Source organism: Eptesicus fuscus, chromosome 10, assembly GCF_027574615.1.
Source record: "Eptesicus fuscus isolate TK198812 chromosome 10, DD_ASM_mEF_20220401, whole genome shotgun sequence".
Classification (NCBI taxonomy): domain Eukaryota; kingdom Metazoa; phylum Chordata; class Mammalia; order Chiroptera; family Vespertilionidae; genus Eptesicus; species Eptesicus fuscus.
In genome coordinates this window covers 54,278,612-54,301,036 of record NC_072482.1, presented here as the reverse complement: position 1 = coordinate 54,301,036, position 22,425 = coordinate 54,278,612, and the positions used below count along the sequence as shown (strand labels likewise).

The following is a 22,425-nucleotide window of genomic DNA, read 5'->3' as shown; positions in this document are numbered from 1 at the left end:
GCTTTCTTAGACTCCCAAATGTACCTGTCACTAACCCTGCTTCTCTATCCTCACTGAGCACAGAGGTTTAGGAGGAACCCAGATGCCTTATCTGAAATAGGCTAGTGAAGTCTGCTACAAAGGACACATGAACTTGCTGAGGGGATGTGCAGGATAAAGGAGCAATCTTATTAAGGGAGTCTGCAGAGAAAGGTGACGTTGTAGGAAGTATGATGGATAGAATGGGTGATGAGATATAAGGAAACAACAGTGGGGAGAGGCAAAAGTGGTGGGTTCTGGTACAGTCTCCCTAAGCCACTATAGGAAATTTCTTCGTCTCTGACCTTGCTTTGGGGCATGATAGTATAAGATATTGGTAAAGGAAAGGTCCATATTTATGATATATAAGCTAGGTATGTGGATTAGAAATAGGACCATATGCTTTTTTGTTAGTTTACTCAAGTGGGCAGATATCTTAACTTGTTCATTGATTTTTATTATGACAATATTACAACATATAGTGATATATGTCACATACAATGCATTCCCAAGAGTGAGAATGCAATGACAACAAATCTCACAAAAATTTAAATAAACAGATGGCTAGAGTTAGTCCCATTAGATTTATAAGCAAGGCAGCAGGACATTATTGACTAGGAAAAGATCAATGAGAAGAAAAAATAGAAACAGCAGCTTCAATGAGGGAGGTGGAATGAAATTTAGCCAAAATGAGAAGATAAAAGGAAAAAAAAATTTTGGAGGAAGTTAATGGGGACTCTAAAGTTCATTAGGACAGGAGATGTTGCTCTTGATAACCAGGCACCTGATTGCCCTGGGCACCTGAAAGTCCTTAGTAGTTACTGAATGAGTGCATGAGTGAATCAATGGATGAGCCCACAAATGTGATAGGGTGGGTGCAGAAAGAAACAGGGGAGTGATGAGATATTCTGGGGATATAGTCCTCGACTCTGGGGATACAGTCCTTGCCCCTGAGAGCTTACAGATTCAGTAAAATGTAAATGGAGAATATAAACAGGGTGGTATGTATGTAATAAAGGCATGTGGTAGAGGCAGAGGTGGTAGTTGTGGTGGTGTGTGTTATGGGTAGGCCTGCCCTTTCAGCAGTGGTCTGGAGGTGAGAGTTGGGGACTGACAGTGAATGATATCTAGGTCTAGAGACCTGCATGCCATGGGGAGTTATCAGTGGGTCAAATTTATTCTTGTTTGCAGTGGGGCTATGGGATGACAGCTACTAAATCCCTGTACCCCCTGGGTGCCCCCTTCAAGGACCAGACTCATGTTCAATCTCCTAGCTGTGGTTTTCTTTCTCTTCACTCATTTACCCTTCATTTCCCATCACCTGTGTCCTAAGATATCCCTCAATGGACGATTGTAATACATATTAATTCTTTCCCCAGTTTGGGAAATTTTCCTCTCTAGTCTGCCCTGACTCCCAGATTGACCTTCAAAGACCACTGATCATGTCAGTTCTTGCAGACCTTCCACCACCTTAGCTGTCACTTATAATGATCCAGACAGACCCCTCTGCTCATTATTTGCTGAATGTATTGTCCTTACCTACCTCCATGCTTGAGCTCATGCATTTTTCAAAATTCTGCCTATTTTCTAAGGCCCAGATTGAGTGCAATTTCTTTCATGATATATAACAGTTATATCTCTCCTTTTGACCTCTATTTAGAATAGTGTATATTCTACCACCTTTTGGATATGCCATATCTCCTCTGTTGGCCCATAATTTCTTTGAAAGTAGTAACCATGTCTATTTGATTTCCACCCCTCACCTGTCCCAGCATCTAGTATGGTATCTTCCACATATTTACTTACTAAATGTTAATGGAATGATTTAATAAACAAATATATTTAAAAGAGTGGGAATACTTTGTTAATTGTTTGTAGAGGTATAAAAACAATAGGAGGGAAAATACTCTGCTACTAAGGAATTTATAACCTAGAAGATATGCTTGCAAACAACCTAGAGATGGTTTTACAAATGCCAAATCCTTCTGTACAAATCAACACCTAGGTGCTTAGAAGGAATTAGATGTGGTGGAAGCTACAGACTCTTTCAAGTGTGAAACTATGAACATGCAGAGGCAAAGAACCATCCATGTCCATCCTGAAGTGGGTTTTCTGACCATGTTCCCTCTGTCATCTCCAGTGAAACAATGGAAAGATATGACAGCTGATATTTGCTTCCTCTGTTTGTATTTTAATTACAAAATAGTGTGAGTGTCTGCAAGAAATGCTGTTTGGCTCTGTCTTCCTTCTCAGGAACATGTCCTTGTTTATGGGCACATCCCTGGTTCCAGGGCTCAGTTCCCATGATTATTAGATGCTATTCTTCTTTCAATAGCTCCACACATTTTGGTACTATACCATTAGTCTTAGTATGCTGTATAAGGGATAGATTTGATTGTTTTATGGTTTGGTTTTTGATCTTCTGGACATAACGATTATGAGGCCATGCTCCTTCATGATGTTTCTTGGCCCTTGGCTCCTCTTCTGCCCCATTCCCACTGTCTCTTTCTGGTTCCAGATTCTCCAGAACACTCCATCACATTTAGACTACTTTATCATTCTCCTTGTTCTTTCTGTCTCTGATCCTTCCTGCCAGAGTAATCTTTTTGAAATATCAGTTTTGCCATGTACCCAACTCATCCATCCTTACCCCTGGCCCTATTTAAAAACCTACAGAAGCTCCTTATTGATTACAGAATGAGGTCCAATCTCTACAATCTGACCCAGGATGTACTGCCTGCTCCTTCAGCTACCCCTACATCAGCTCTGCCCTCTAACTGGAGTCTGCTGTGTCCTCTCCGTGAGGACACCTTTCCTTTTGAGCTTAAATCCTATGTACCCCCCACACCACAGCTGCAGCATCACCTCTTGTCCCCACAGATCCCTGGCTGTGAGGCATAATTCATGTTAAACACGTCTCTATTTTATAACATAGGATGATTTGGATCTGGGGGGGATATAATGTCAAAAAGAAATTGGGCAGCGGGTGAAACAGCTGGGCTGAATCAAATGGAAAGCCTCTGCTTCTGGCTTAATGGAAGTGATAGCTGGAATGTGTGATTCTGCTGCACCCATCATTTCCAAGATGTATCCAGGAAAATTTATTATAGCAAAATCTATAAAATCAAATTTAGTTGAAAATAAACAGTGAAATTAAAGAGAGCGGTGCCTTGTTTGAAAGTCCTTGGTGGGTTTTGAGCCTCTAATAATGAGAACCTTCTAGAGTTAAGAACATTGGATTTGGATATCTTTAAGAAATCTAGATTTCTTTAGCTCTTCTGTCTTTCACAGATTTTAAGGAAACCCCCTGGGCATATGACAGTGCATTGGATTGCTGTGTTTGACGGTCAGAGTTCTGATGCATATTGTTTAATGCAGAGTTATAACAGTTTTAATAGTTTTCCTCATTATTTTACTGAGCTTGGCTTAGAAGAAGATAGGGAGGTCCACCCTTCTATTTACATACAACAGTTTGAGATTGATTAAATCAGTAGAGGGCCTTTGAGCTTCAATTTCTTTCCCCAAAATTATAAATCGGATAGGTCTCTTTCTGTGTGCAGAAGGCCAGTAGTACGCCTGCAAGCTGTTGGCTCCATTCTAGGACCCTGCCAAGAGCAGCTTGGACAGCCCGTCCTTTGTCCAGACCCAGAGTAGAACAGTGGATGACCAAACAATGCTGCAGTAAGGTGTGAGCAGGTGGCACCACCTGTATCCGTCTAACTCAAGCTCATCTAATCTGCCACTTACATGTGAAAAACCAGAGAGCGAGAGTATCGGTGAAAGGATGGAAGTGGATCTGGCTTATGCTGGGAGCCCCTAATAGAAGATTATCATAAAAACTAGCTACTCGTCCTGGACACCCAGGATTTACCCAGTGGGCTAGAGCTATTTCTGTATTACCTTTGCAAGTTGGGATATTCTTGATCATTTATAGATGTGTACGCCAGGACATTAAAAAGCTTACTTAAATATTTATTCTACGTTTACTACCTGTTTAAAATCTTCAGTGCAATGAAAATTCCAGCAAGCCTTTAGTAACATACCTTTGAATTTCCAAAAGGATGTGGATTGTGGATTTCATGGTTTGGGAACAGCTCTCTCCATATGGACCTCTATAGGAGATTCCTTATAGAATTACAATGAGGGAAACCCGGCCTCTGGTCCGGAGTGCTGGTTCCCTTCCAGCTGTACATCACCCTGACAGCTAATGAGATGTCGACTATGGTTACTTTTCTGTGAGAAAAATGAGTGAACCAAATCCCAGGAACATTTTTGTAACTGTGGGGGGTGGATTAAGAGAAGGCTTATGACATTTCAAACCACATTTAAAGCATGTTAAAAAAAACTTCCCATGTTTCTACTTCATAAAATATGTCAGAGATTTTACAGGTATAGAAGATTTCTCACCAGAATATTCTTTGAGCTAAAAATAACTAAACTTAAAGTTAAAAACAATGTCGCAGTAAATAATAGGTTGAACTGTAAGTGGAGCACTTGAAAAATGAGTGAAAAGTCTTGTGAACACATTCCTAACAATTGATTTTGAGGAGCTGACAATTTACACAATTTCCTAAAATGAAGAAAGACATGATCAACATAATTAGAGTTTCTAATAATTGAATTTGAGTATTTGCTTTCTAATTACTTATAGTATAAGTGGAAATATTTATTGCTCAATTCCTCTAGTGAAACCATCCTCAACTCTGGAATGTTACTCAAGATTGTTTTATTTTTTCTTCTTTCAAATGCATTCTCTAATTTTTCTTGAGGAAGTCTTTTTTAAAGATTACCTCTTTTGGAGCTCTATGACATTAAACTGAATTTCATTAAAAATTTCATGAGGCTTTCCCCCCCACCCCCAAAGCTACATATTTGAGACTTGTGTAGAAATCAGGTTATACTTAGCCATTCTTAATGTATATTCTGCATAGAATTATTCTTGCTGTTGATTAATAAGACAACGAATTAAATATGAAGTGGCAGCAAAAACTTTCTACCTACCACTTTTAGGAGAGCGGGAATGTAGAAAATAATGTCTATTCGATATCCTCTTTGCAGTTTCACTTAGTTATGATTTCTAGATGTTACAGTTTACTCAGGTTAGAAATGGACTCTATTATTGCACTGCTGTTCAGTTACATTATCACCGGCACATGTTTTCAGTCAGCCTCTCAGATTAGCAAAATATCTTGCATAATTGTCATTTTAAAATGCATTTGATTGTGACATTAGTTTCTCTCTTACCCTGATGTTTATCCTTGAGAAAGCCCCCAGTAATTTCCACTGTGTGGAAGCCAAAGCCATTCTTTATAGTAAACACAACTCCTGTTTGAGGGAGCAGCCCAGCAGTGGGGGTTATTTTAATGGACATGCTGTATTACTTTAATCTAACCCCTCTACCATCTGTTCTTCCCATAACAGTGAATGAAAAAAAAAAAAGAACATATTTTATGTTTCAGGGTTACATTAGTAAAAAGTAAGATAAAAGTGATTTAAAAGCATGCATATGTTCTTAGTACAATGCAGTCTGCATCTGTGATGTTTTTTCTCATGGTTCAGACACAAATCAAGAGGAAAGCTGCTCATGCTTGAGAGAGTGAAAGTTTTTCATGGAAAACAGGACTTTACCATAAGAGGGTCTCTCTCTTTATTTTACAGCTAAAAATGATAAAAACCTCAATGAGCTGCCAGAGTAAAAATAGATAACTGTAACATCTATTGTTGGAACATCTGGCATTTTTCCTGAGTTGGGTGGTTGCTGCCACATCCAGATGAATGCTGAGCACCTGTCCGGAACATGCTGGTGAGGCAGGAATGAATCTCATGACTCTTATCAAAACAGCAGTATCTTTGGGTGTAACTGCGGTGAATGTCTGTGGGTGTAACTGTGGTATATAGTGCTTCCGTGGTGAGAGGACATCACCCAAGGGTGTGTGCAGATGGCTTACTGGAGTGTAGAGGTTGGAAGAAAGCCCCCTTTCTGAAAGCGTACTTGGGATCCATTACTGCTTAGAGGGTAGGACACTGCCATCATGGTTATCTAAGTACCTAAGCCTATATGAGCCTGGGGTACTGGAAAGAGTAAGGACTCTGGAGTTGTATTTCTCCTCCTAAACTTCATAATTGTAGGATTTTGGGCAATTTTTTTTGAGCTTCATTTGTTTCATCTGTAAAGAGATTAATAATACCTTTAAGGTGTTGTTAGCATTTAATAAGGTAATGTCTATGGGATCTCAGCGTAGTGACTAACACATAGCAAGTAGTTATTATTGTTGTTGTTATGGGTATAGTTAGTATATGCAAATCAGATCGTAAATTGCCTTTTAATCAGTCAGTTCATTTTCTCTTCCTAAGCAATCACAGTGTTAAAAGAGAGAGTAATGGCTCCCTCCTGTGAACTCCTAAACTATATTGTTTTTCTCTCTATTTGGGTCCTTGTCATTTTATAACTTGTATTAAAGCTATGTTTTGTGAACATAACATTATTTATAAAGTTATTTATACTCTTCCTAATGTGAACACCTGGAAGATGGAGCTGTATTTTTCATATCATTTGGCACTTTGCCTTGCAAATAGTAGACACTCAAATATTATAATGAATTGTAGAAGTAATGATTGTAAATAGTTCCCATTGGATGCATACAAAGCCCCGAATGATGGCTCAGACCTTTTACCGGATGAGATACTAGTTTCTAGAAGGAATGATTCAGCTGGGGGAGATGGATGTCAGCTGACATCCATTTGTAGCAGTCATCCAAGCTCTTTGTCAGCTTTGGAGGGTGGCATTTGGTTTCATGTTATGAGAAACAGGGTATCCTTAACTGACTCATTTTTTTTTTTAATTTGCTAAAATGAATGTCTGCTTTGAAAAGTAAATTTTAAATAAGAAATATGGGTAAATTAAAGTGCATAGTACTCTGAATGACAACAAATTTTCCAAGAAAGAAACAACAGAGGTTTTAGCAAAATTAATCAAAAACTAATTTTTAGTAAACTTTCTTTACTTGATTGATGTACCTAATTAAAATAGGAAATTAAATTATTCCATTTCATAGCCTTAAATATAGGAGAAAGGGTTGTTACATTTCAAAGGAAGAAGACCATATATTCTACAGCTTGTAAAACATGACTTTGTTTACTTAAAGATAGTATAGATACTGGCAATCACTAGGAGAACCATCTGCTGGTCTTGCATATATTCTAATTAAACACAATTCTCATCATTTCTCTACCCTTTAAAACAGATCTTTGGGCTTTCAACCAAAGTTTAGCTGGTAACAATTGTTGGTACCAAAGTGCATTTCAGCTTTGAAAACCAGAGTAATTGGAAGAAAGACTGAGTGTTTAGGTAATTGTCTAGTGGACTGATTTCTTTTTGCAGTTGGGATATTGATATCTTATTTTTTAACATATATGTTTTTCTCTTACATGCCTGTAAGATAGGTCTGAAAACACAGTCTCTGGAAAATACAGTCTAGAGAAAATGTCATTTTTACAGGATCATAATTTGATAATCATGCCCATTTATACACATAAAAGTCATTAATCAAGGACCTGTACATGCAACATACATATCTGTGACATGTTTGTATTTTTGAGAATGCTTTGGTACATATTATTTAATTGATCTTCACAGCAATTCTACAATGTAGTCTGTTTCTATCCTGTAGGTGAAAAAAAAATCAAGGCCCAAGGACAGTGATCTTTTGTATAAGTCATATTAGATTACAGTAGATCAGGTCTAATGCTGTTTTTATTAAAATCCCTAGTCAGTAACTTTAAATTGCATTTTTATGCACAAAATATTAATAATCAGTAATAAAAACAAAGATATTTAAATAATTTAGTTATAGTTCAACTTTCCATTTCTTCAGAAAAATTATTTTTTATTAATGGCTTTGTCTCTAATCATTCTATAAAAATAAGACATAACTTTACTATGTAGGATTTTTAAATTTTAAAACATTTATTTTGAAGTGATTTCATACATAAAGAAAAGTTGCAAGAAGAGTAAAGTATTCCTATATACTAAACCTATGTTCACCCATGATTAACATTTTGCCATATTTGATCTGTCATTTTCTCTCTCTCACTCCTCCTCCATCTTCCCTCATTATTTATTTTTTTCTGAACCATTTTAGAGTGGATTCCATATATGATGCCTCTTTACCTAAACCTCAATATTTCAGTGTGTATTGCTTGGTATAATAGTAATTCCTTAGAATTAGAAGTAGGACACTGTAGTTTGTGTGAGGCGTTGCCAAATTCCACTCCACAGAGGATGTATTAGTTTGCTTCCACCAGCGACATGTGAGAGGATAGTTCTCCACAAGCAAAGTGTTGTCAAGCTTTTAAATTTTTTTCTAATCTGACCATTGAGAAGTGGTTCTTAGTGTTGTTTTAATTTGCATCTATCTTATTGAAAAGTTAAACATCTTTTCATTTGTTTAAGGGCTATTTCAATATTTTTTGTGAATAGTCAGTTTGTCTTTTGACCATTTTTTTATTGTGCTTTCTTTTGGCTTCTTTTGTTATTTTTCTAGCTTTTGAATTGAGAACTGAATTTAATTTTACTCTTTCATTTATATTGATTTAGGTGTCTAAGCTGTGTATCCTGTAAACCCAGATATGTAGTATTTTTATTAACTCTTCCCCAGAAATTCTTTATGTTTGTTTTTGCCTATTTCTCCCAAAGTGATTTAATAGCTTATTTTTCCCAGGTAGAGGGCTTTTAAAATTTAAAAATTATTTTTAATCATTGTGATCAGAGAGTGGTGTTTATAATTTTTCTACTTCATGAAATTTACTGAGATTTTCTTTGTGGCCTAATACATTTTAATCAATTTGCTGATTAGTTATGTACACTAAGAGAGATTCATTATTTACTATCAGCATGTAAAGTTTGATATATAGCCATAACATTTAATGGATTGGCTTTGTCTTTTAAGTCTATAGTGTTTTTTATTATTATTATTATTTTCGTCTTACATCTCCTATACTGAGATTGATGTCTTAGCCTCCTATTATTTGGATATTTGTCTGTTTTGCCTTGTATCTCCCATAGTTTCTGCTTTATGTAGGTGGTATTGCTGTTATCTGATGAGTAGACAGAAAGGCAAAAAAAAAATTTTTTTTAAGGAAGAGAGAGCAACATGGTTAGATAAGAGTTTCAGAAAGATCTCTGAGATGGCCAGGTTCTGGGAACCCTCGAACTCCAGGACATGCTGGGGGTTTGTGGGGCTCATAATTTTTCCTCTGTCAGAAAGACAGAAAGATAGTGATTTTCAGGGGTTGGAGAGTTATGGGGATTATTATTGAGCTAGAGATCCAGTGCACGAAATTCGTGCACGGGTAGGGTCTCTAGGCCTGGTCAGCGATCAGAGCCTTCCTTCCCCAGCTGCCGGCCGTAGGCCGGGGTCTTCCTTTGTTCCACACTGCCCCCTGGTGGTCAGTGCACATCACAGTGAGCGATCGAACTCTCTGTCTCCTGGTTGAACTCCTAAGGGTACACTTTGCATATTAGATATACACACACACACACACACACACACACACACACACACACACACATTAGTCGCCTGGTACATGAAATTCGTGCATGGAGGGGGGATTCCCTCAGCCCAGCCTGAACTGGCAGTCGGACATCCCTCTCCCAATCTGGGACTGCTGGCTCCTAACCACTCACCTGCCTTCCTGCCTGATCACTCCTAACTGCCTTTGCCTGCCTGCCTGCCTGATCACCCCTAACTGACCTCCCCTGCCGGCCTGATTTCACCCTCAACTGCTCTCCCCTGCTGGCCTGATCTCACCTCCAACTGCCTCTGCCTGCCTGATCACCCCTAACTGCCCTCCCCTGCCAGCCTGATCTTGCCTCCAATTGCCCTCCCCTACTGGCTTGATCTTGCCCCCAACTGCTCTCCTCTGCCGGCCTGATTGCCCCTAACTGCCTCTGCCTGCCTGATCACCCCTAACTGTCCTCCCCTGATGGCCTGATCTCGCCCCCAACTGTCCTCCCCTGCAGGCCTGATCTCGCCCCCAACTGCCCTCCTCTGCCAGCCAATTTGGTTCTGATTGGTCGGTTTTTATGCCAGTCAGCATCAAAAGCTCTGCCTTCTAGGCAGCCATTGGCTCCTCACAGTTCACCCAGATTTGTTTCTGATCCATCAGTTTCTATGCCAGTCAGCGTCAAAAGCTCCACCTCCTAGGCAGCCATTGGCTCTTCACACTTCACCCAGATTTGGTTCTGACTGGTCAGTTTCTATGCCAGTCAGTGTCTCCGGGCCTATCTCAAGGCCTGATCAGACGCTGCCTCTCTCTCCAGACCTCTCTCTGGGCCTGATCTGCAGCCCCCTCCGCAGTCAGGACTGACTTCCAGTGTTCGGTCGAGCCTTTGGTCGGTCGTTACGGACCCTGGGTTTTTATATATTAGGATAGATGGGTATAGAGTTTCCATTTTGCAAGATAAAGAGTTCTGGAGATGGATGTTGATAATGGTTGCACAGAGATGTCACTGTACTCACTGCCACTGAATTTAAAATGGGTAAGTTTGAAAGTTTATGTTATGTATACATTACCACAATTAAAAATAAATTTTAAAAAAGAAAGGGAACAATTAAAGAGAATGAGAAAGTGGGAAACAATGCTTCTGTAGACACTCCCATATAGGTTTTTGTCTAAATATAATTTTCCCTTATCTTGAAAAAATGTCCAGGATTGCATATGGTAGTAGCACATTTAGTTTTTGTAAAATCTGCCAAACTGGTTTCTAGAGAGGCTGTACCATTTTACATTCCCACCAGCAATGTATGAGTGATCCAGTTTTCCTGCATCTTGATCAGCATTTGGTGTCACCATTTTTTACTTTAGCCAGTCTACTAGGTATGCAGTAATACTTTATTGTGATTTTAACTTGCATCTCCCTAATTGCTAATGATGCTGACCATCTTTTCATGTGATTATTTGTTATCTATATATCTAGTCAGTGAAATGTCTCTTCATGTCTTTTGCTCAATTTTTAAATTATTATTATTGGGGTTTGGGAGTTCTTTATAGATTCTAGAAACTAGTCCTTTGTTTTACATGTGGTTTGCAAATATTTTCTCCCTGTCTGTATCTTATCTTTTTATTTCCTTAATAGGGTCATTTGCAGAGTAAACATTTTTAATTTTGATCAAGTCTAATTGATCAGTTTTCTTTTATGCATTGTACTTTTGGTATTGAGTCGAAGAACTCTTTATCTAGCCCCAGAGCTTGAAGATTTTCTTTCATGTTATTTTCTAAAAGCTTTACAATTTTACTTTTTACATTTAATTTGTATGTAAAGTATGAGACTTACTTTGAGGTTCATTTTCTTTTTCCTATAGATGTCCAGTTACTCCAGCATCATTTGTTAAGTCTATTTTTCCTTTATTGAATTGCTTTTGCATTGTGTCAAAAATCAGTTGGGCATATTTGTGTGGGTTTATTTCTGGGTTCTCTATTTTGTTCTATTGATCTGTGCATCTGTTTCTCTACCAATAATACTACACAGTTATGCTTGCTGTAGTTATACGGTAAGTTTTGAAGTTGGGTGGACATATTCTCTTACTCTATTATTCTTTTACAAGTTGTTTTAACAATTCCAGTTCCTTTGCCTTCTATATAAATGTTATACATATATTGAAAACTTTCTATGTTCTTTTAACTACTTTTTCTGTTCCTTTTATTTTCTCTATCCAATGTTTCCTTACATGTTTTCCAGACTTTCTTCAATTCTCTTTTAAAATTTTTATTTAAATCTATTCTCTTTTTCACAATTTGTAATTTATAATTTCACAATTTGTAATTTTTTAAAAATATATTTTATTGATTTTTTACAGAGAGGAAGGGAGAGGGATAGAGAGTTAGAAACATCGATGGGAGAGAAACATCGATCAGCTGCCTTCTGCACACCCCCTACTGGGGATGTGCCTGCAACCAAGGTACATGCCCTTGACCGGAATCGAACCCGGGACCTTTCAGTCCGCAGGCTGATGCTCTATCCACTGAGCCAAACCGGTTTTGGCCACAATTTGTAATTTAATGAAGATTTATTCAATGTCTTTGAGTTACTGAATTCCCCCCCTGTTTTGTGGTTGTTGTTGGTTGTTTTTTCTTTGTAAATTTCTGATTCCAGGTGCTGTGCACCCATCTGTGTATATTGTGTGTGTGTGTGTGTGTGTGTGTGTGTGTGTGTGTGTGTGTGCGGGGGGCGGGGGGGGGGGGCGCGCGGTGTCTCCAAATGCTTGTTGAGGCTTCTTATCACAGTTTGGAGTGTCTGTTGTCTTATACTTTTCCTTTGTTTTGTGGTTGGTTACTTGATGAGAATTTTTATGCAGCTGGGATGTTTGTATTTCCGTTTTCATGTTTCTTTTTCTACAGGAGTTTTATAGGGAGTTTAATTTCTCTCCTGTTCCTTGACATTTCATGAGCTGGGTTACTATTTCAAGAGCACTCTTTCCTGTCAGTTTTGTGAAATATAGTTTGTAAATGGATGATGATGGTGGTAGAGAGGGGAAGAGGAAAGAGGATTTGCCTATCTTCTTTTTCTTTCCTGTTTGCTGGATCCTTAAGTCCCCCTCTTCCTTCTTTCCTTTCACTGCTGTCTGTGAGGACATGATCCACTCTCAATTTACTTTCTTCTCTTATGGAAATGACACTTGTCTGAACTTGCCACTTTCAATGTTGCTTGATTTTGGACCCTTTCACTATGGCCAGTGCTGTGAGTCACTGCGTGCTCATATTTTGGCACTTACTTGTGATAATTTTGTCAATTTTGTCAATATCCTTTACTTGCCGGCCCCTTTCTTTCATGGACTCTCTTAAATCTCCCCTTATCTTTCTCTCTGCAACCATAGGCTCATAGCAGCTGCTGTTGGATTAAAAAAAAAATATATAATATATATTTTTTTTTATTGATTTCAGAGAGGAAGGGAGAGGGAGAGGAAGATAGAAACATCAGTGATGAGAGAGAATCATTGATCAGCTGCCTCCTGCACACCCCCTACTGGCGATCGAGCCTGCATCCTGGCCATGTGCTTTTGGACGGAATCAAACAGGGGTCCTCTCAGTCCGCAGGCCAACGCTTTGTCCACTGAGCCAAACCAGCTAGGGCTGCTGTTGGGTTTTTAAAAAAATTTATAAATAACTTGAAGTTTGAAGTTTGGCATATTTTCTGCCTCCTAGCAATGCCGATAGACTGGGTCACGTGTGATTTAATTTGTGCTTTCAATGATTGTATAGCTTCTGGGGGAAGGATGTTTGGAGAGAAACAGATTTAGATGGCTGCTATTATTCTTCATACTAAGAAGCCTCTAGAATGTAGTAATTTATTGACCAGAAGGCATCATGTAACCCCTCTAAAACATGTGCTATAATGGGATACTTGGGGGGAAATCAACATTATAGTAAAATTCTAGCATATAACTTTCTTCTCATAACCATGACAATAAGAATTATTGACATGGATTGCAGTTCTAAATAATTTATCTTCTTTAAATTAGTGAAATATAGGGACAGGCATAAGAATCATATGTCTTAACTCTAGAAAGGATACCAAAATACTGATGGTATCATAGGGGGTTTTAGAGCTGAAAGAAAAATTAGAGAAAGTCTAATCTAACCAAATATGCCATCCTACAGATGAGGCTAAGAAAGAAAATAATTGTCCAAGGTTGCCCTGAGAGTTACAAGCAAGGATTGACCTGGAACGAAGCTCTCTTGACTTCCTGTTCCTACTGCCTCTTTCATTAAATGGCCCCTTTTGTGGATCAGCCTTTAGTAGGTTAAGTATCATCATGGCCCTTTTCTTGTTGGGACAAAATAAATCACTTGCCCCAAATGACACATGTAGGAAGCAGCAAAAGCAGGTGTGGGAAGAGCAGGAGCCTGGGTAAGCAGCGTCCATTCACTGTGCCGCACATGCATGTACTGGCTGGCTGCCACCTTCCCTCTCTGCTCTCTCTCTTTCCTCTGATACTTAATGGACACCTGAAATAGTTCAGATCAAATTATGGGGTTGTACTGTTCTCAACAGAGTTCACTTCTAGTGCAGCCCTTTCAAAGGGATGGATGTGGCTGAGGCTTGAAGGTGCACACAGGTGCACGTTTGCAGGGCTTGGAAAACAAGGGTTTACGGCCAGGCTTTTCCTCTCTGCCTCTAAAGCAGTGTGAGGTCTCGGTCCAACGCAGCCACCCAATTTCTGCCTGTGTGAAGTGCAGTGCACTTGCTGTCGTAGTTTCCTGGCTATTGACGGGAGGCTTATCCCTCAAATTCTTCTTTGGGTGCTCTTGAAATGTGTACCTCATGGATGGCACGGTTACCTTGTGTTGAATTTTCTTTGTGAGCAAAGGACAGAAGGTTCTCTGCTGCGCCAACAGCACTTTCCCATATACACTCAGGGGAAGCGTTTGCCCCTCTCAACAGGGCTCAACAGTCTTGACTGGAGTGCTTCAGAAAGAGGCCTGGTTTGTACTTTTGTCCAAACAAGCAGAGTCTGGGAATTTCTTGCTTGGGATAGCACAATGATCTGAATTTTTCCTAGGCAAGCACGTGGATGGTGTTAGCAAAGGGCAAATACATGGCGCTCTGATCCTCACTCAGTAAGGAGACAGGGTGCCAGCACTTGCTTGGTGAAAGTGAAGGTGGCATCTTGTGAAAAGAGAGGCTGGTGCTCATGGGGAGAAAAGGCCAATGCCATGTGGAGGTGTGATTAGGAAAATGGAGTGCAGGATGCCCTGATGTGTCCAACTTGCAGTCCTGCAGGGGAAGCAGCTGGATTTACTATGATTTTTTTCTTGATGGACTATGGTGATAGTTCATTTGGACATTTGGAGGTGAGGAAAGGAGAGGGAATCTATAATAATAAAAGCATAATATGCTAATTAGACTGGATGTCCTTCCTTCCGGACAAAGCCACAGCCGGTAGGGGCTGAGGCAGAGGCGGCAGAAGCCCCAGGCCACGGCCAGGGCCCTTGCACGCATTTCGTGCATCGGGCCTCTAGTTGAAGTAATAATTAGAAATGGTAACAGAAAAGTCTTGAACCTGGAACTTTCGCAGAACTCTGTCCTAAGCATGCTGTATTTATTAGCATACTTTGGGGTTTCCCAGAGGAACTTCTGTACCTCATCGCTCTGACTCTGAGAGCCTCTAGGTGAGCTGCCTGTTTGCACTGAGTGGGGAAGTCAGGATTCTTCCTTCTGCGCTGGGTGGGCCCAGTGTGAAGGAAAGAGTTTACCTTGTCCTGTGAAGATCTCATCATGGGTAAAATTTGCTCAACTAGCACATGACAAGTAAAGAACAGTGGAGCCAAGGAATGTATCCCCTCCCCCAACACACCCCCCCCACCACCGACACCCACTCCTCTTTTTTTTTCTGGGCTAAGAATTAAAGTGCAAAATGGAATTATATTTTGGTTCCAGAGAGTATAAAACAGTTGCTGCCACTTTTCTGGAAATCTCTCTAACATTTGATCCTGTTTTTCTCTCCAGTGTTTTCTCTCAAATGTAAAATCATGGTTTGAAGTGCAGGCTTTGAGGCCAGATAGGCTGTGGGGGGATTGTGCTATCTTATTAAAACTCTCAGTGATGCAGTTCCTCATCTGTAAAATGGAGACGTATTACTGTACAGGTGTGATAAGGATTTAATGACATAATATATATACAATGATTAGCACATTGACGGGCACATAGCAAGTTCTCAATAAATGGCATTAATTACTATCATAGCAGGAAATCTCCATTATAGTACTAGACTTTTGTTTGGCATTAGAGAACCAAAAATAGGTAGAAATTAAATTACTAATTTTAGTGACTTGAGGACCTTCAAACTGAGCATATCTCCTATGGAGGTCTGCTGAGCCTTTTACGCTTCTTTCAACACCAGACCAAATACTCTGGCAACAAGTAAGCAGCGTGATTCCAACAAGGCACAGCATGGCCTGCAGCTGCGTTTTCCTGATGATCCTACACATATTTGAGGTTTACTTTAGAAAGCAAGAAACACACCCCAGTGAATAGGGACAGCTTATATGGTCAAGACTTTTTAAAAGTTATATTGCAATTAAATTAGGTAAGCATTTATTAACTACTAGAGGCCCAGTGCATGATTGAATCATGCATGTGTAGGGTCCCCTACACGCTTTCGCTTTCTATCGCGGGGGAGCTGGGTGCCTGTCCGCTGGTGCACCAGGCCTTTTGGAAGCCTCCGGCACGGCGGAGGCTTCCGAAAGGCCTGGTGCCGGAGCAGACAGGCACCCAGCTCCCCACTTTTGATGGTCCGCAGCGGGACGTGAGCTCGCTGCCCCAGAGGCCCCTTCTGTGCCGCAGCACAGCCATGGCGCAGGCGCTGAGCTCGCACCGCTGCTGGTGACCGAGCTCAGCATCCCGCTGGCCCAATCGGCTACCCCGGCCATCCCGAGTCCCGCCCCCTGCACCTCCTGCTGGCCCAATCGTGGGCGTAGCGGAGTGATGGTAATTTACATATTACCATTTTATTAGGTAGGATCCTACCATGTAGCCAGCACAGCCCTCAGAGAGTTAACAGTCCCATGTAAAGAGTGAGGGTGCAGCACGTTGATGCCTTCCTGAATCCTTAATATTTTTTGTCTGCATTTTTTTAATTCAGAAAAAAGATTTAAAAAGCAAATAGAAATAAAACATGAAGCTTTCTCGGACACTCCCTTTGGCAGTATCATTTGGGTAGTGATGGAGAATTTGGGTCTGAATCTTGGCTCTGCCACCTGCTAACCCTATGGCCTTGGGCAAATCATTTCCCCCCCTTGGGCCTTGCCTTCTCTATCCATACAATGGGTTACTAATATTTCCATTAAAGGGTTAATATAAGAACTACATGGGGGGGGGATGTAATTCACACTGAGCACTTTCATTAGTGCCTATTTAGTTTCATCCACGTTGGTTATTATTATTTGTATCTCCACCTTTCAGCAGCCAGAAGGATTTTGTTTTGCATGACTGCAAGTCAGGGGTGCCCAGCTGGTGCTGGAGCGAGCCTTGATTTGGTGCCTTCAGCCCAATACGTCCTTAGGGGTGCTTGCGGAGTAAAAAGGCTATTTTTTTTTTTTTTAAAATGCACGTTTTCCACCCTCTCGGTTTCAGTATTCGGGATTTCACACGGAGAGATCAGAATCTGATCACGACAGCCAGTGGGGAGGAAGTCCCCTGACAGACACGGCCTCCCCGCAGCTCCTGGACCCCACGGACAGACCAGGCTCTCAGCACGACGCGTCCTGCGCCTACCGGCAGTTCTCGGACCGCAGCGCGCTCTGCTACGGCTTCGCGCTGGACCCCTCCAGGATGGTGGAGGAGAGGCACTTCCACACCCAGGCCTGCGAGGGGGGGCGCTGCGAGGCCGGCAGGTACTTCCTGGGGACGCCGCAGGCCGGGAGGGAGCCCTGGTGGGGCTCCCGCGCAGCCCTGCCCCTGACCAAGGCCTCCCCAGAAAGCAGAGAAGCCTATGAAAACAGCATGCCGCACATCGCTTCGGTCCACAGGATCCACGGTAAGGGCAGCTGAAGGACCCCCGAGCCCGCTGGGGGGCCCCTGGGCAGGTTTTAGTATTCCAGGCTGGACACTGCAGTGACTGACCCAGTGATTTTCTCAAAACTCACGCCAATGGGATTGAAAACACCAGTTCCACTCCCTTTCAGAGTCTTTACTTCGCTGATAGTTTCGCCAAATACATTTATGTTGGACAGGCGAGTAGAAATGATTCCCATTTTAAACATGGAAAAAGTATAGACATGAAGTTAAAATGAACTGTTGAGTAAGTCTATTGAACTTGTAGTATGTATGTCTGTACATTTTGTGTGTGTGTTATTTCCTTCTGTATTGTCATGCTTCAAATGTGGGCATCAGTGGTTTGGGACTCATCTACCTGTGCTGCTCTCTGAGGGTACTGTTGGCATTTTGGTGGGGGGCAGTCTTTATATTATGGCCCATCACTCAGGTCACAGGAAGTTGAACCTCTCTGGCCCTCTGGCATCGAATGCCAGTCACTGCCACCTTCTGTCCTCATATGACAACCCACAATGTCCCCTGTGAGTGAAGGATGGAGAGATATGTGGAACCCAGGAGATTTTCACCATGAGATTGTTTCACGGCTTTACAAACACACAGAAATGGGCATTGCCGTGAAAGCTCTTAGTGCTACGAATACTCTTCTTTGTTCATTCGAAAAGAAACTGGTCAAGGAGCTCATTCTGTCCATTTCAAACTCTGGTCCAGGCAGGTCTTTGAAACCTTCCCTATTTCATTAAAAGTCAATGACATTAAGATTGATCCAATGTCCCTGAAATGACCCTTCTTTCTGTGTCTTTAGGGTGAGAAATGGGGGAGACAATGTTTACTCGCCCATAAAGTCTTCTGTCAGATACCCCCAGGCACTGACTGCCTTCTATGATCTTTAAAATATATATATATTTTATTGACTTCAGAGAGGAAGAATGAGGGGGAGAGGGAGAGAGACATCAATGATGAGAAAGAATCACAGATCAGCTGCCTCCTGCATGCCCACACTGGGGAATGAGCCTGCATCCTGGCCATGTGCCCTGACCAGAATCAAACCTTGACATCCTGGTTCATAGGTCTGTGCTCAACCACAGAGCCATGCTGGCCGGGCACCTTCAATGATTTTAATATTTCTGTTTTTGCTTTTTATTTGTCTCCTCCTGAGTTGCTCTAGTTTGGTAGACTAGTAATGGAAACCCAGGTCAAAGGGATGGAGTGAAATGAAAATCCTGGCTTAACCTACATTGTCTGGAAGAAAATATTAGAAATAAAGTAAGAAGAGAAGAGAACAGGAAAGCACTGGGTAGTGTGATCCAGGGCTTCTCTGTCACATTAGGCAGTTTACAGCTTTCCTGTGTCCCTTCCTGTTCCTCTTCTCTCTTTTCATACTGACTTCACACTGCTCTGAGAATTATTTAATTCACGGAATATATTTTGGATGTACCTATTCCTGCATATCAGATCTCTTTCCTTGGTTTAGATGCATTATTAACATTTAAATGTTCTATTTATTCTTCACCTTATTTCAGAAACAATCTAAGATAGTAGTTAAATATGATTACGTATAAAACTGAGATTTTTACCACTACATTTGAGAAGACAATATTTATATTTTTGATTGAGACAAGATATATACATATCCATGCACACATCTACACATATACATGTATATGAATGTATATATGTTTTTAGCCCTTAAGCAGTTTAAAAAGTACATTAGAGCTTTATTGTAAGTCTACTTACTGTAAGATACATTAAGCAATATTGACACTTTAAGTCAGGGGTCCTCAAACTTTTTAAACAGGGGGCCAGTTCACTGTCCCTCAGATAGTTGGAGGGCCGGACTATAGTTTTAAAAAAAACTATGAACAAATTCCTATGCACACTGAACATATCTTATTTTGAAGTAAAAAAACAAGACGGCAAAAACACCCGCTTGTGGCCCGTGGGCCGTAGTTTGAGGACGCCTGCTTTAAGTGATTTGTTTGGAATTGAGAAAATAGTCCAGCCTATATCATCTTCCTCAAATCCAATTGAAAGCATTTTCTAAGCATCAATTTAACATGACATTTTCCTAGAAAATAACATAAACCAAATGCTATGCAGTTTTCTTTTGTTATTTACAGCTGGGCAGGTCCGATGATGTGCATACATGGAGTAGAAACATGCTTCACCGTTTCGCTAATTGGCATTCACAACCTACAAACGAGGTTTACATTCTAAAAAACGTGTTATAAACTTCATCTGCACTTAAAAGCCACAGAGCTATGAATTCCAGTACAATACGTTGAGACTCTGTCTGTCCTGTGAGCCTGTCTGTTTCAAATATTGGTTCATGTGTTAAAAAAGAAAGATAAAAGGTGTTTTTTTTTTGGAAAAAGGAATACACTTACATTTTGCGGGGAGGGGGTGAATTTCTAGACCACTTACCTTTTGCTTTTTCTTATTTCTAGGGCGAGGTCATTGGGATGAAGACAGTGTGGTCAGTTCTCCAGACCCCGGGTCTGCCAGCGAATCAGGTGACCGATATCGCACCGAGCAATATCAAAGTAGCCCACACGAACCGAGCAAAATTGAAACTCTGATAAGAGCTACCCAGCAAATGATTAAAGAAGAAGAGAACAGATTGCAGCTAAGGAAAGCCCCCCCAGACCAACTGGCTTCCATTAATGGAGCTGGGAAAAAACACTCCCTCTGTTTTGCAAACTACCAACAGCCCCCACCGACAGGCGAAGTCTGCCATGGCTCCACCCTCGCCAACACTTCGCCCTGTGACCGCATCCAGCAGAGGGAGGGAAAGATGCTGAGCCCCCACGAAAACGACTATGACAACAGCCCCACTGCACTGTCTCGGATAAGTAGTCCCAATTCAGATCGCATTTCAAAATCCAGTTTGATCCTAGCTAAAGACTATCTCCATTCGGATATGTCTCCTCATCAGACAGCAGGGGACCACCCTGCCCTCTCTCCAAACTGCTTTGGCTCTCACCGGCAGTATTTCGATAAGCATGCTTACACGTTAACTGGATATGCCTTGGAGCACTTATATGACAGCGAAACCATTAGAAACTATTCCTTGGGCTGTAATGGCTCACACTTTGATGTAACTTCCCATCTAAGGATGCAGCCAGACCCAGCACAAGGACATAAGGGAACATCTGTTATAATAACCAATGGAAGCTGATGTTTTTCTAAAATATTTTGTTCTTTAAGGATCTCTGAAACATATTTATAGTTTAATGCCCCATGACCAGTATTTACTATGCTACACATCATTAGAGAGGATAATTTAAGTTACTGGGTGTTTGACATGTGTTCCTTTGAAATCAAAGAAAAAAAACACAGCATTAACATTCAAGGTTAAGCACAGATAATGGAGCTAAAGTGAGTACACAAATTTTCCCCTCTAATTATATGGGAACAGAATGGATACACTTTGAATTGAAAAACACTTGTGTAGATTAAGTGAGCATGTGTACCACATGAAAGAACTGATGGATGACAACATCGTGCTGGGATGATCCAGTGACCCTCGTGCACACAGAGCGCTATCTACAAGCTGCAGTGTACACTTCCATGCAGAAATATAGACCATGTACCATCAATTCACCCCAAATGGGTAACTTTCCTTAATCTTAGAACATTAAGAGTATTAAATGTTTATTCTCAAGCTAAGAGAGAGAGAGAGAGAGAGAGAGAGAGAGAGAGAGAGAGAGAGAGAGAGAGAGAGATACATCTTGTAAAGTGTTTTCTTCTTCGAGTTTCTTACCAGCCAGCTTATTTAGTTCAGGTATAAATTAGGGAAATGGTTATGGATATGGTATAAGAATGCGTTTTCACCTGGTACCCATTATAAGCAATCAGGAAGTGGTGATTTTTTTACCTTACTTTTGAGTTAGACAAGGAACAGGATCACATTGACATATCAGTGAGGATTTTTCTAAGTGAAAGTACTGAGACATTGGGACACACATCAAAAAACTGGAGTGCCAATTGGAAATAGTGAAGCTAGGAAGGCCAGAGGCAAAACGAACCATTTAAGGTTCAGAATATATAGTCAACATATTTGGGGCTTATAAAACCAACTCTCCCCAAATTCAAATTAATTTACCAAGAAAAAAGGCTAATATGTGCAAAAACTAAGGAAAAAAACAGTGAAGTGCTACATGATAGCAGTTAAGTTTTTGACAACATTTCAAAGTACAGGTGTGCAAATGTGACAACATGTGGAAAGCCTCCGGAGAGAGTCTAAGACAAAAGCTTAGGCTGATAGACAAGGGATTAAATAGGCAAGAGTAGCACTTTGAACAACAGGCGAAGTATTCATTTTCCTTATTGTTTTTTTTTTTTCTAAAGTTTTACATATGTTTCCTTTTCCCCCAATTGACCACCCCTCCCCCAGCCATTCCCACCCCAGGCAAGCAAAAACAATAAAATTGGTCTTAAATGAAACTGTAGAAAGACTAGCAGACTAAGATGCCAAGATCTCTGGGTTCTGGTTCTAACCATGCCTATAACTTACTTTGGGGACATAGAGGTATCACTCACCACCCCGGGGCCCTAGTATCTTCATCTGATGGCAGTTCTAATGTTTCACTGCTCTGTGGTTCAGTGATGCCGCAGAACTGAACTTTTTAAATCAGTTAACTCTCTGCTGTGAGTTGTCAAGACTGATCGTTCTGGCCTTTCTGTACTCATATAGAGGTCTAGATGCTTCGTGGCTTAAGCAGGTGCATGGACTCTTTTAGGCATGTATAGTTACAGACAACTTTCTAGTTCAGCCAATATATAGATGGCAAAACTGATGAGGGAGAAGAAAAATGAGTAAGATTTATTTAATGCACTATTCTCTAGGAATCAAA

At 40.7% G+C, this 22,425-nt stretch overlaps 1 protein-coding gene across 1 annotated transcript in view; it reads left to right on the top strand.

Annotated features, from left to right (window-relative positions):
- SIM1 (SIM bHLH transcription factor 1) overlaps positions 1 to 20,747 on the top strand; it is a 65,311-nt gene extending 44,564 nt beyond the window's left edge. Inside the window, exons 10-11 of the mRNA XM_008153374.3 lie at positions 17,153 to 17,555; positions 20,017 to 20,747. Of these exons, the coding sequence (XP_008151596.1) occupies positions 17,153 to 17,555; positions 20,017 to 20,747 (1,134 nt within the window). The remainder of the gene's footprint in view (positions 1 to 17,152; positions 17,556 to 20,016) is intronic.
- The last annotated feature ends 1,678 nt before the right edge of the window (positions 20,748 to 22,425 follow it).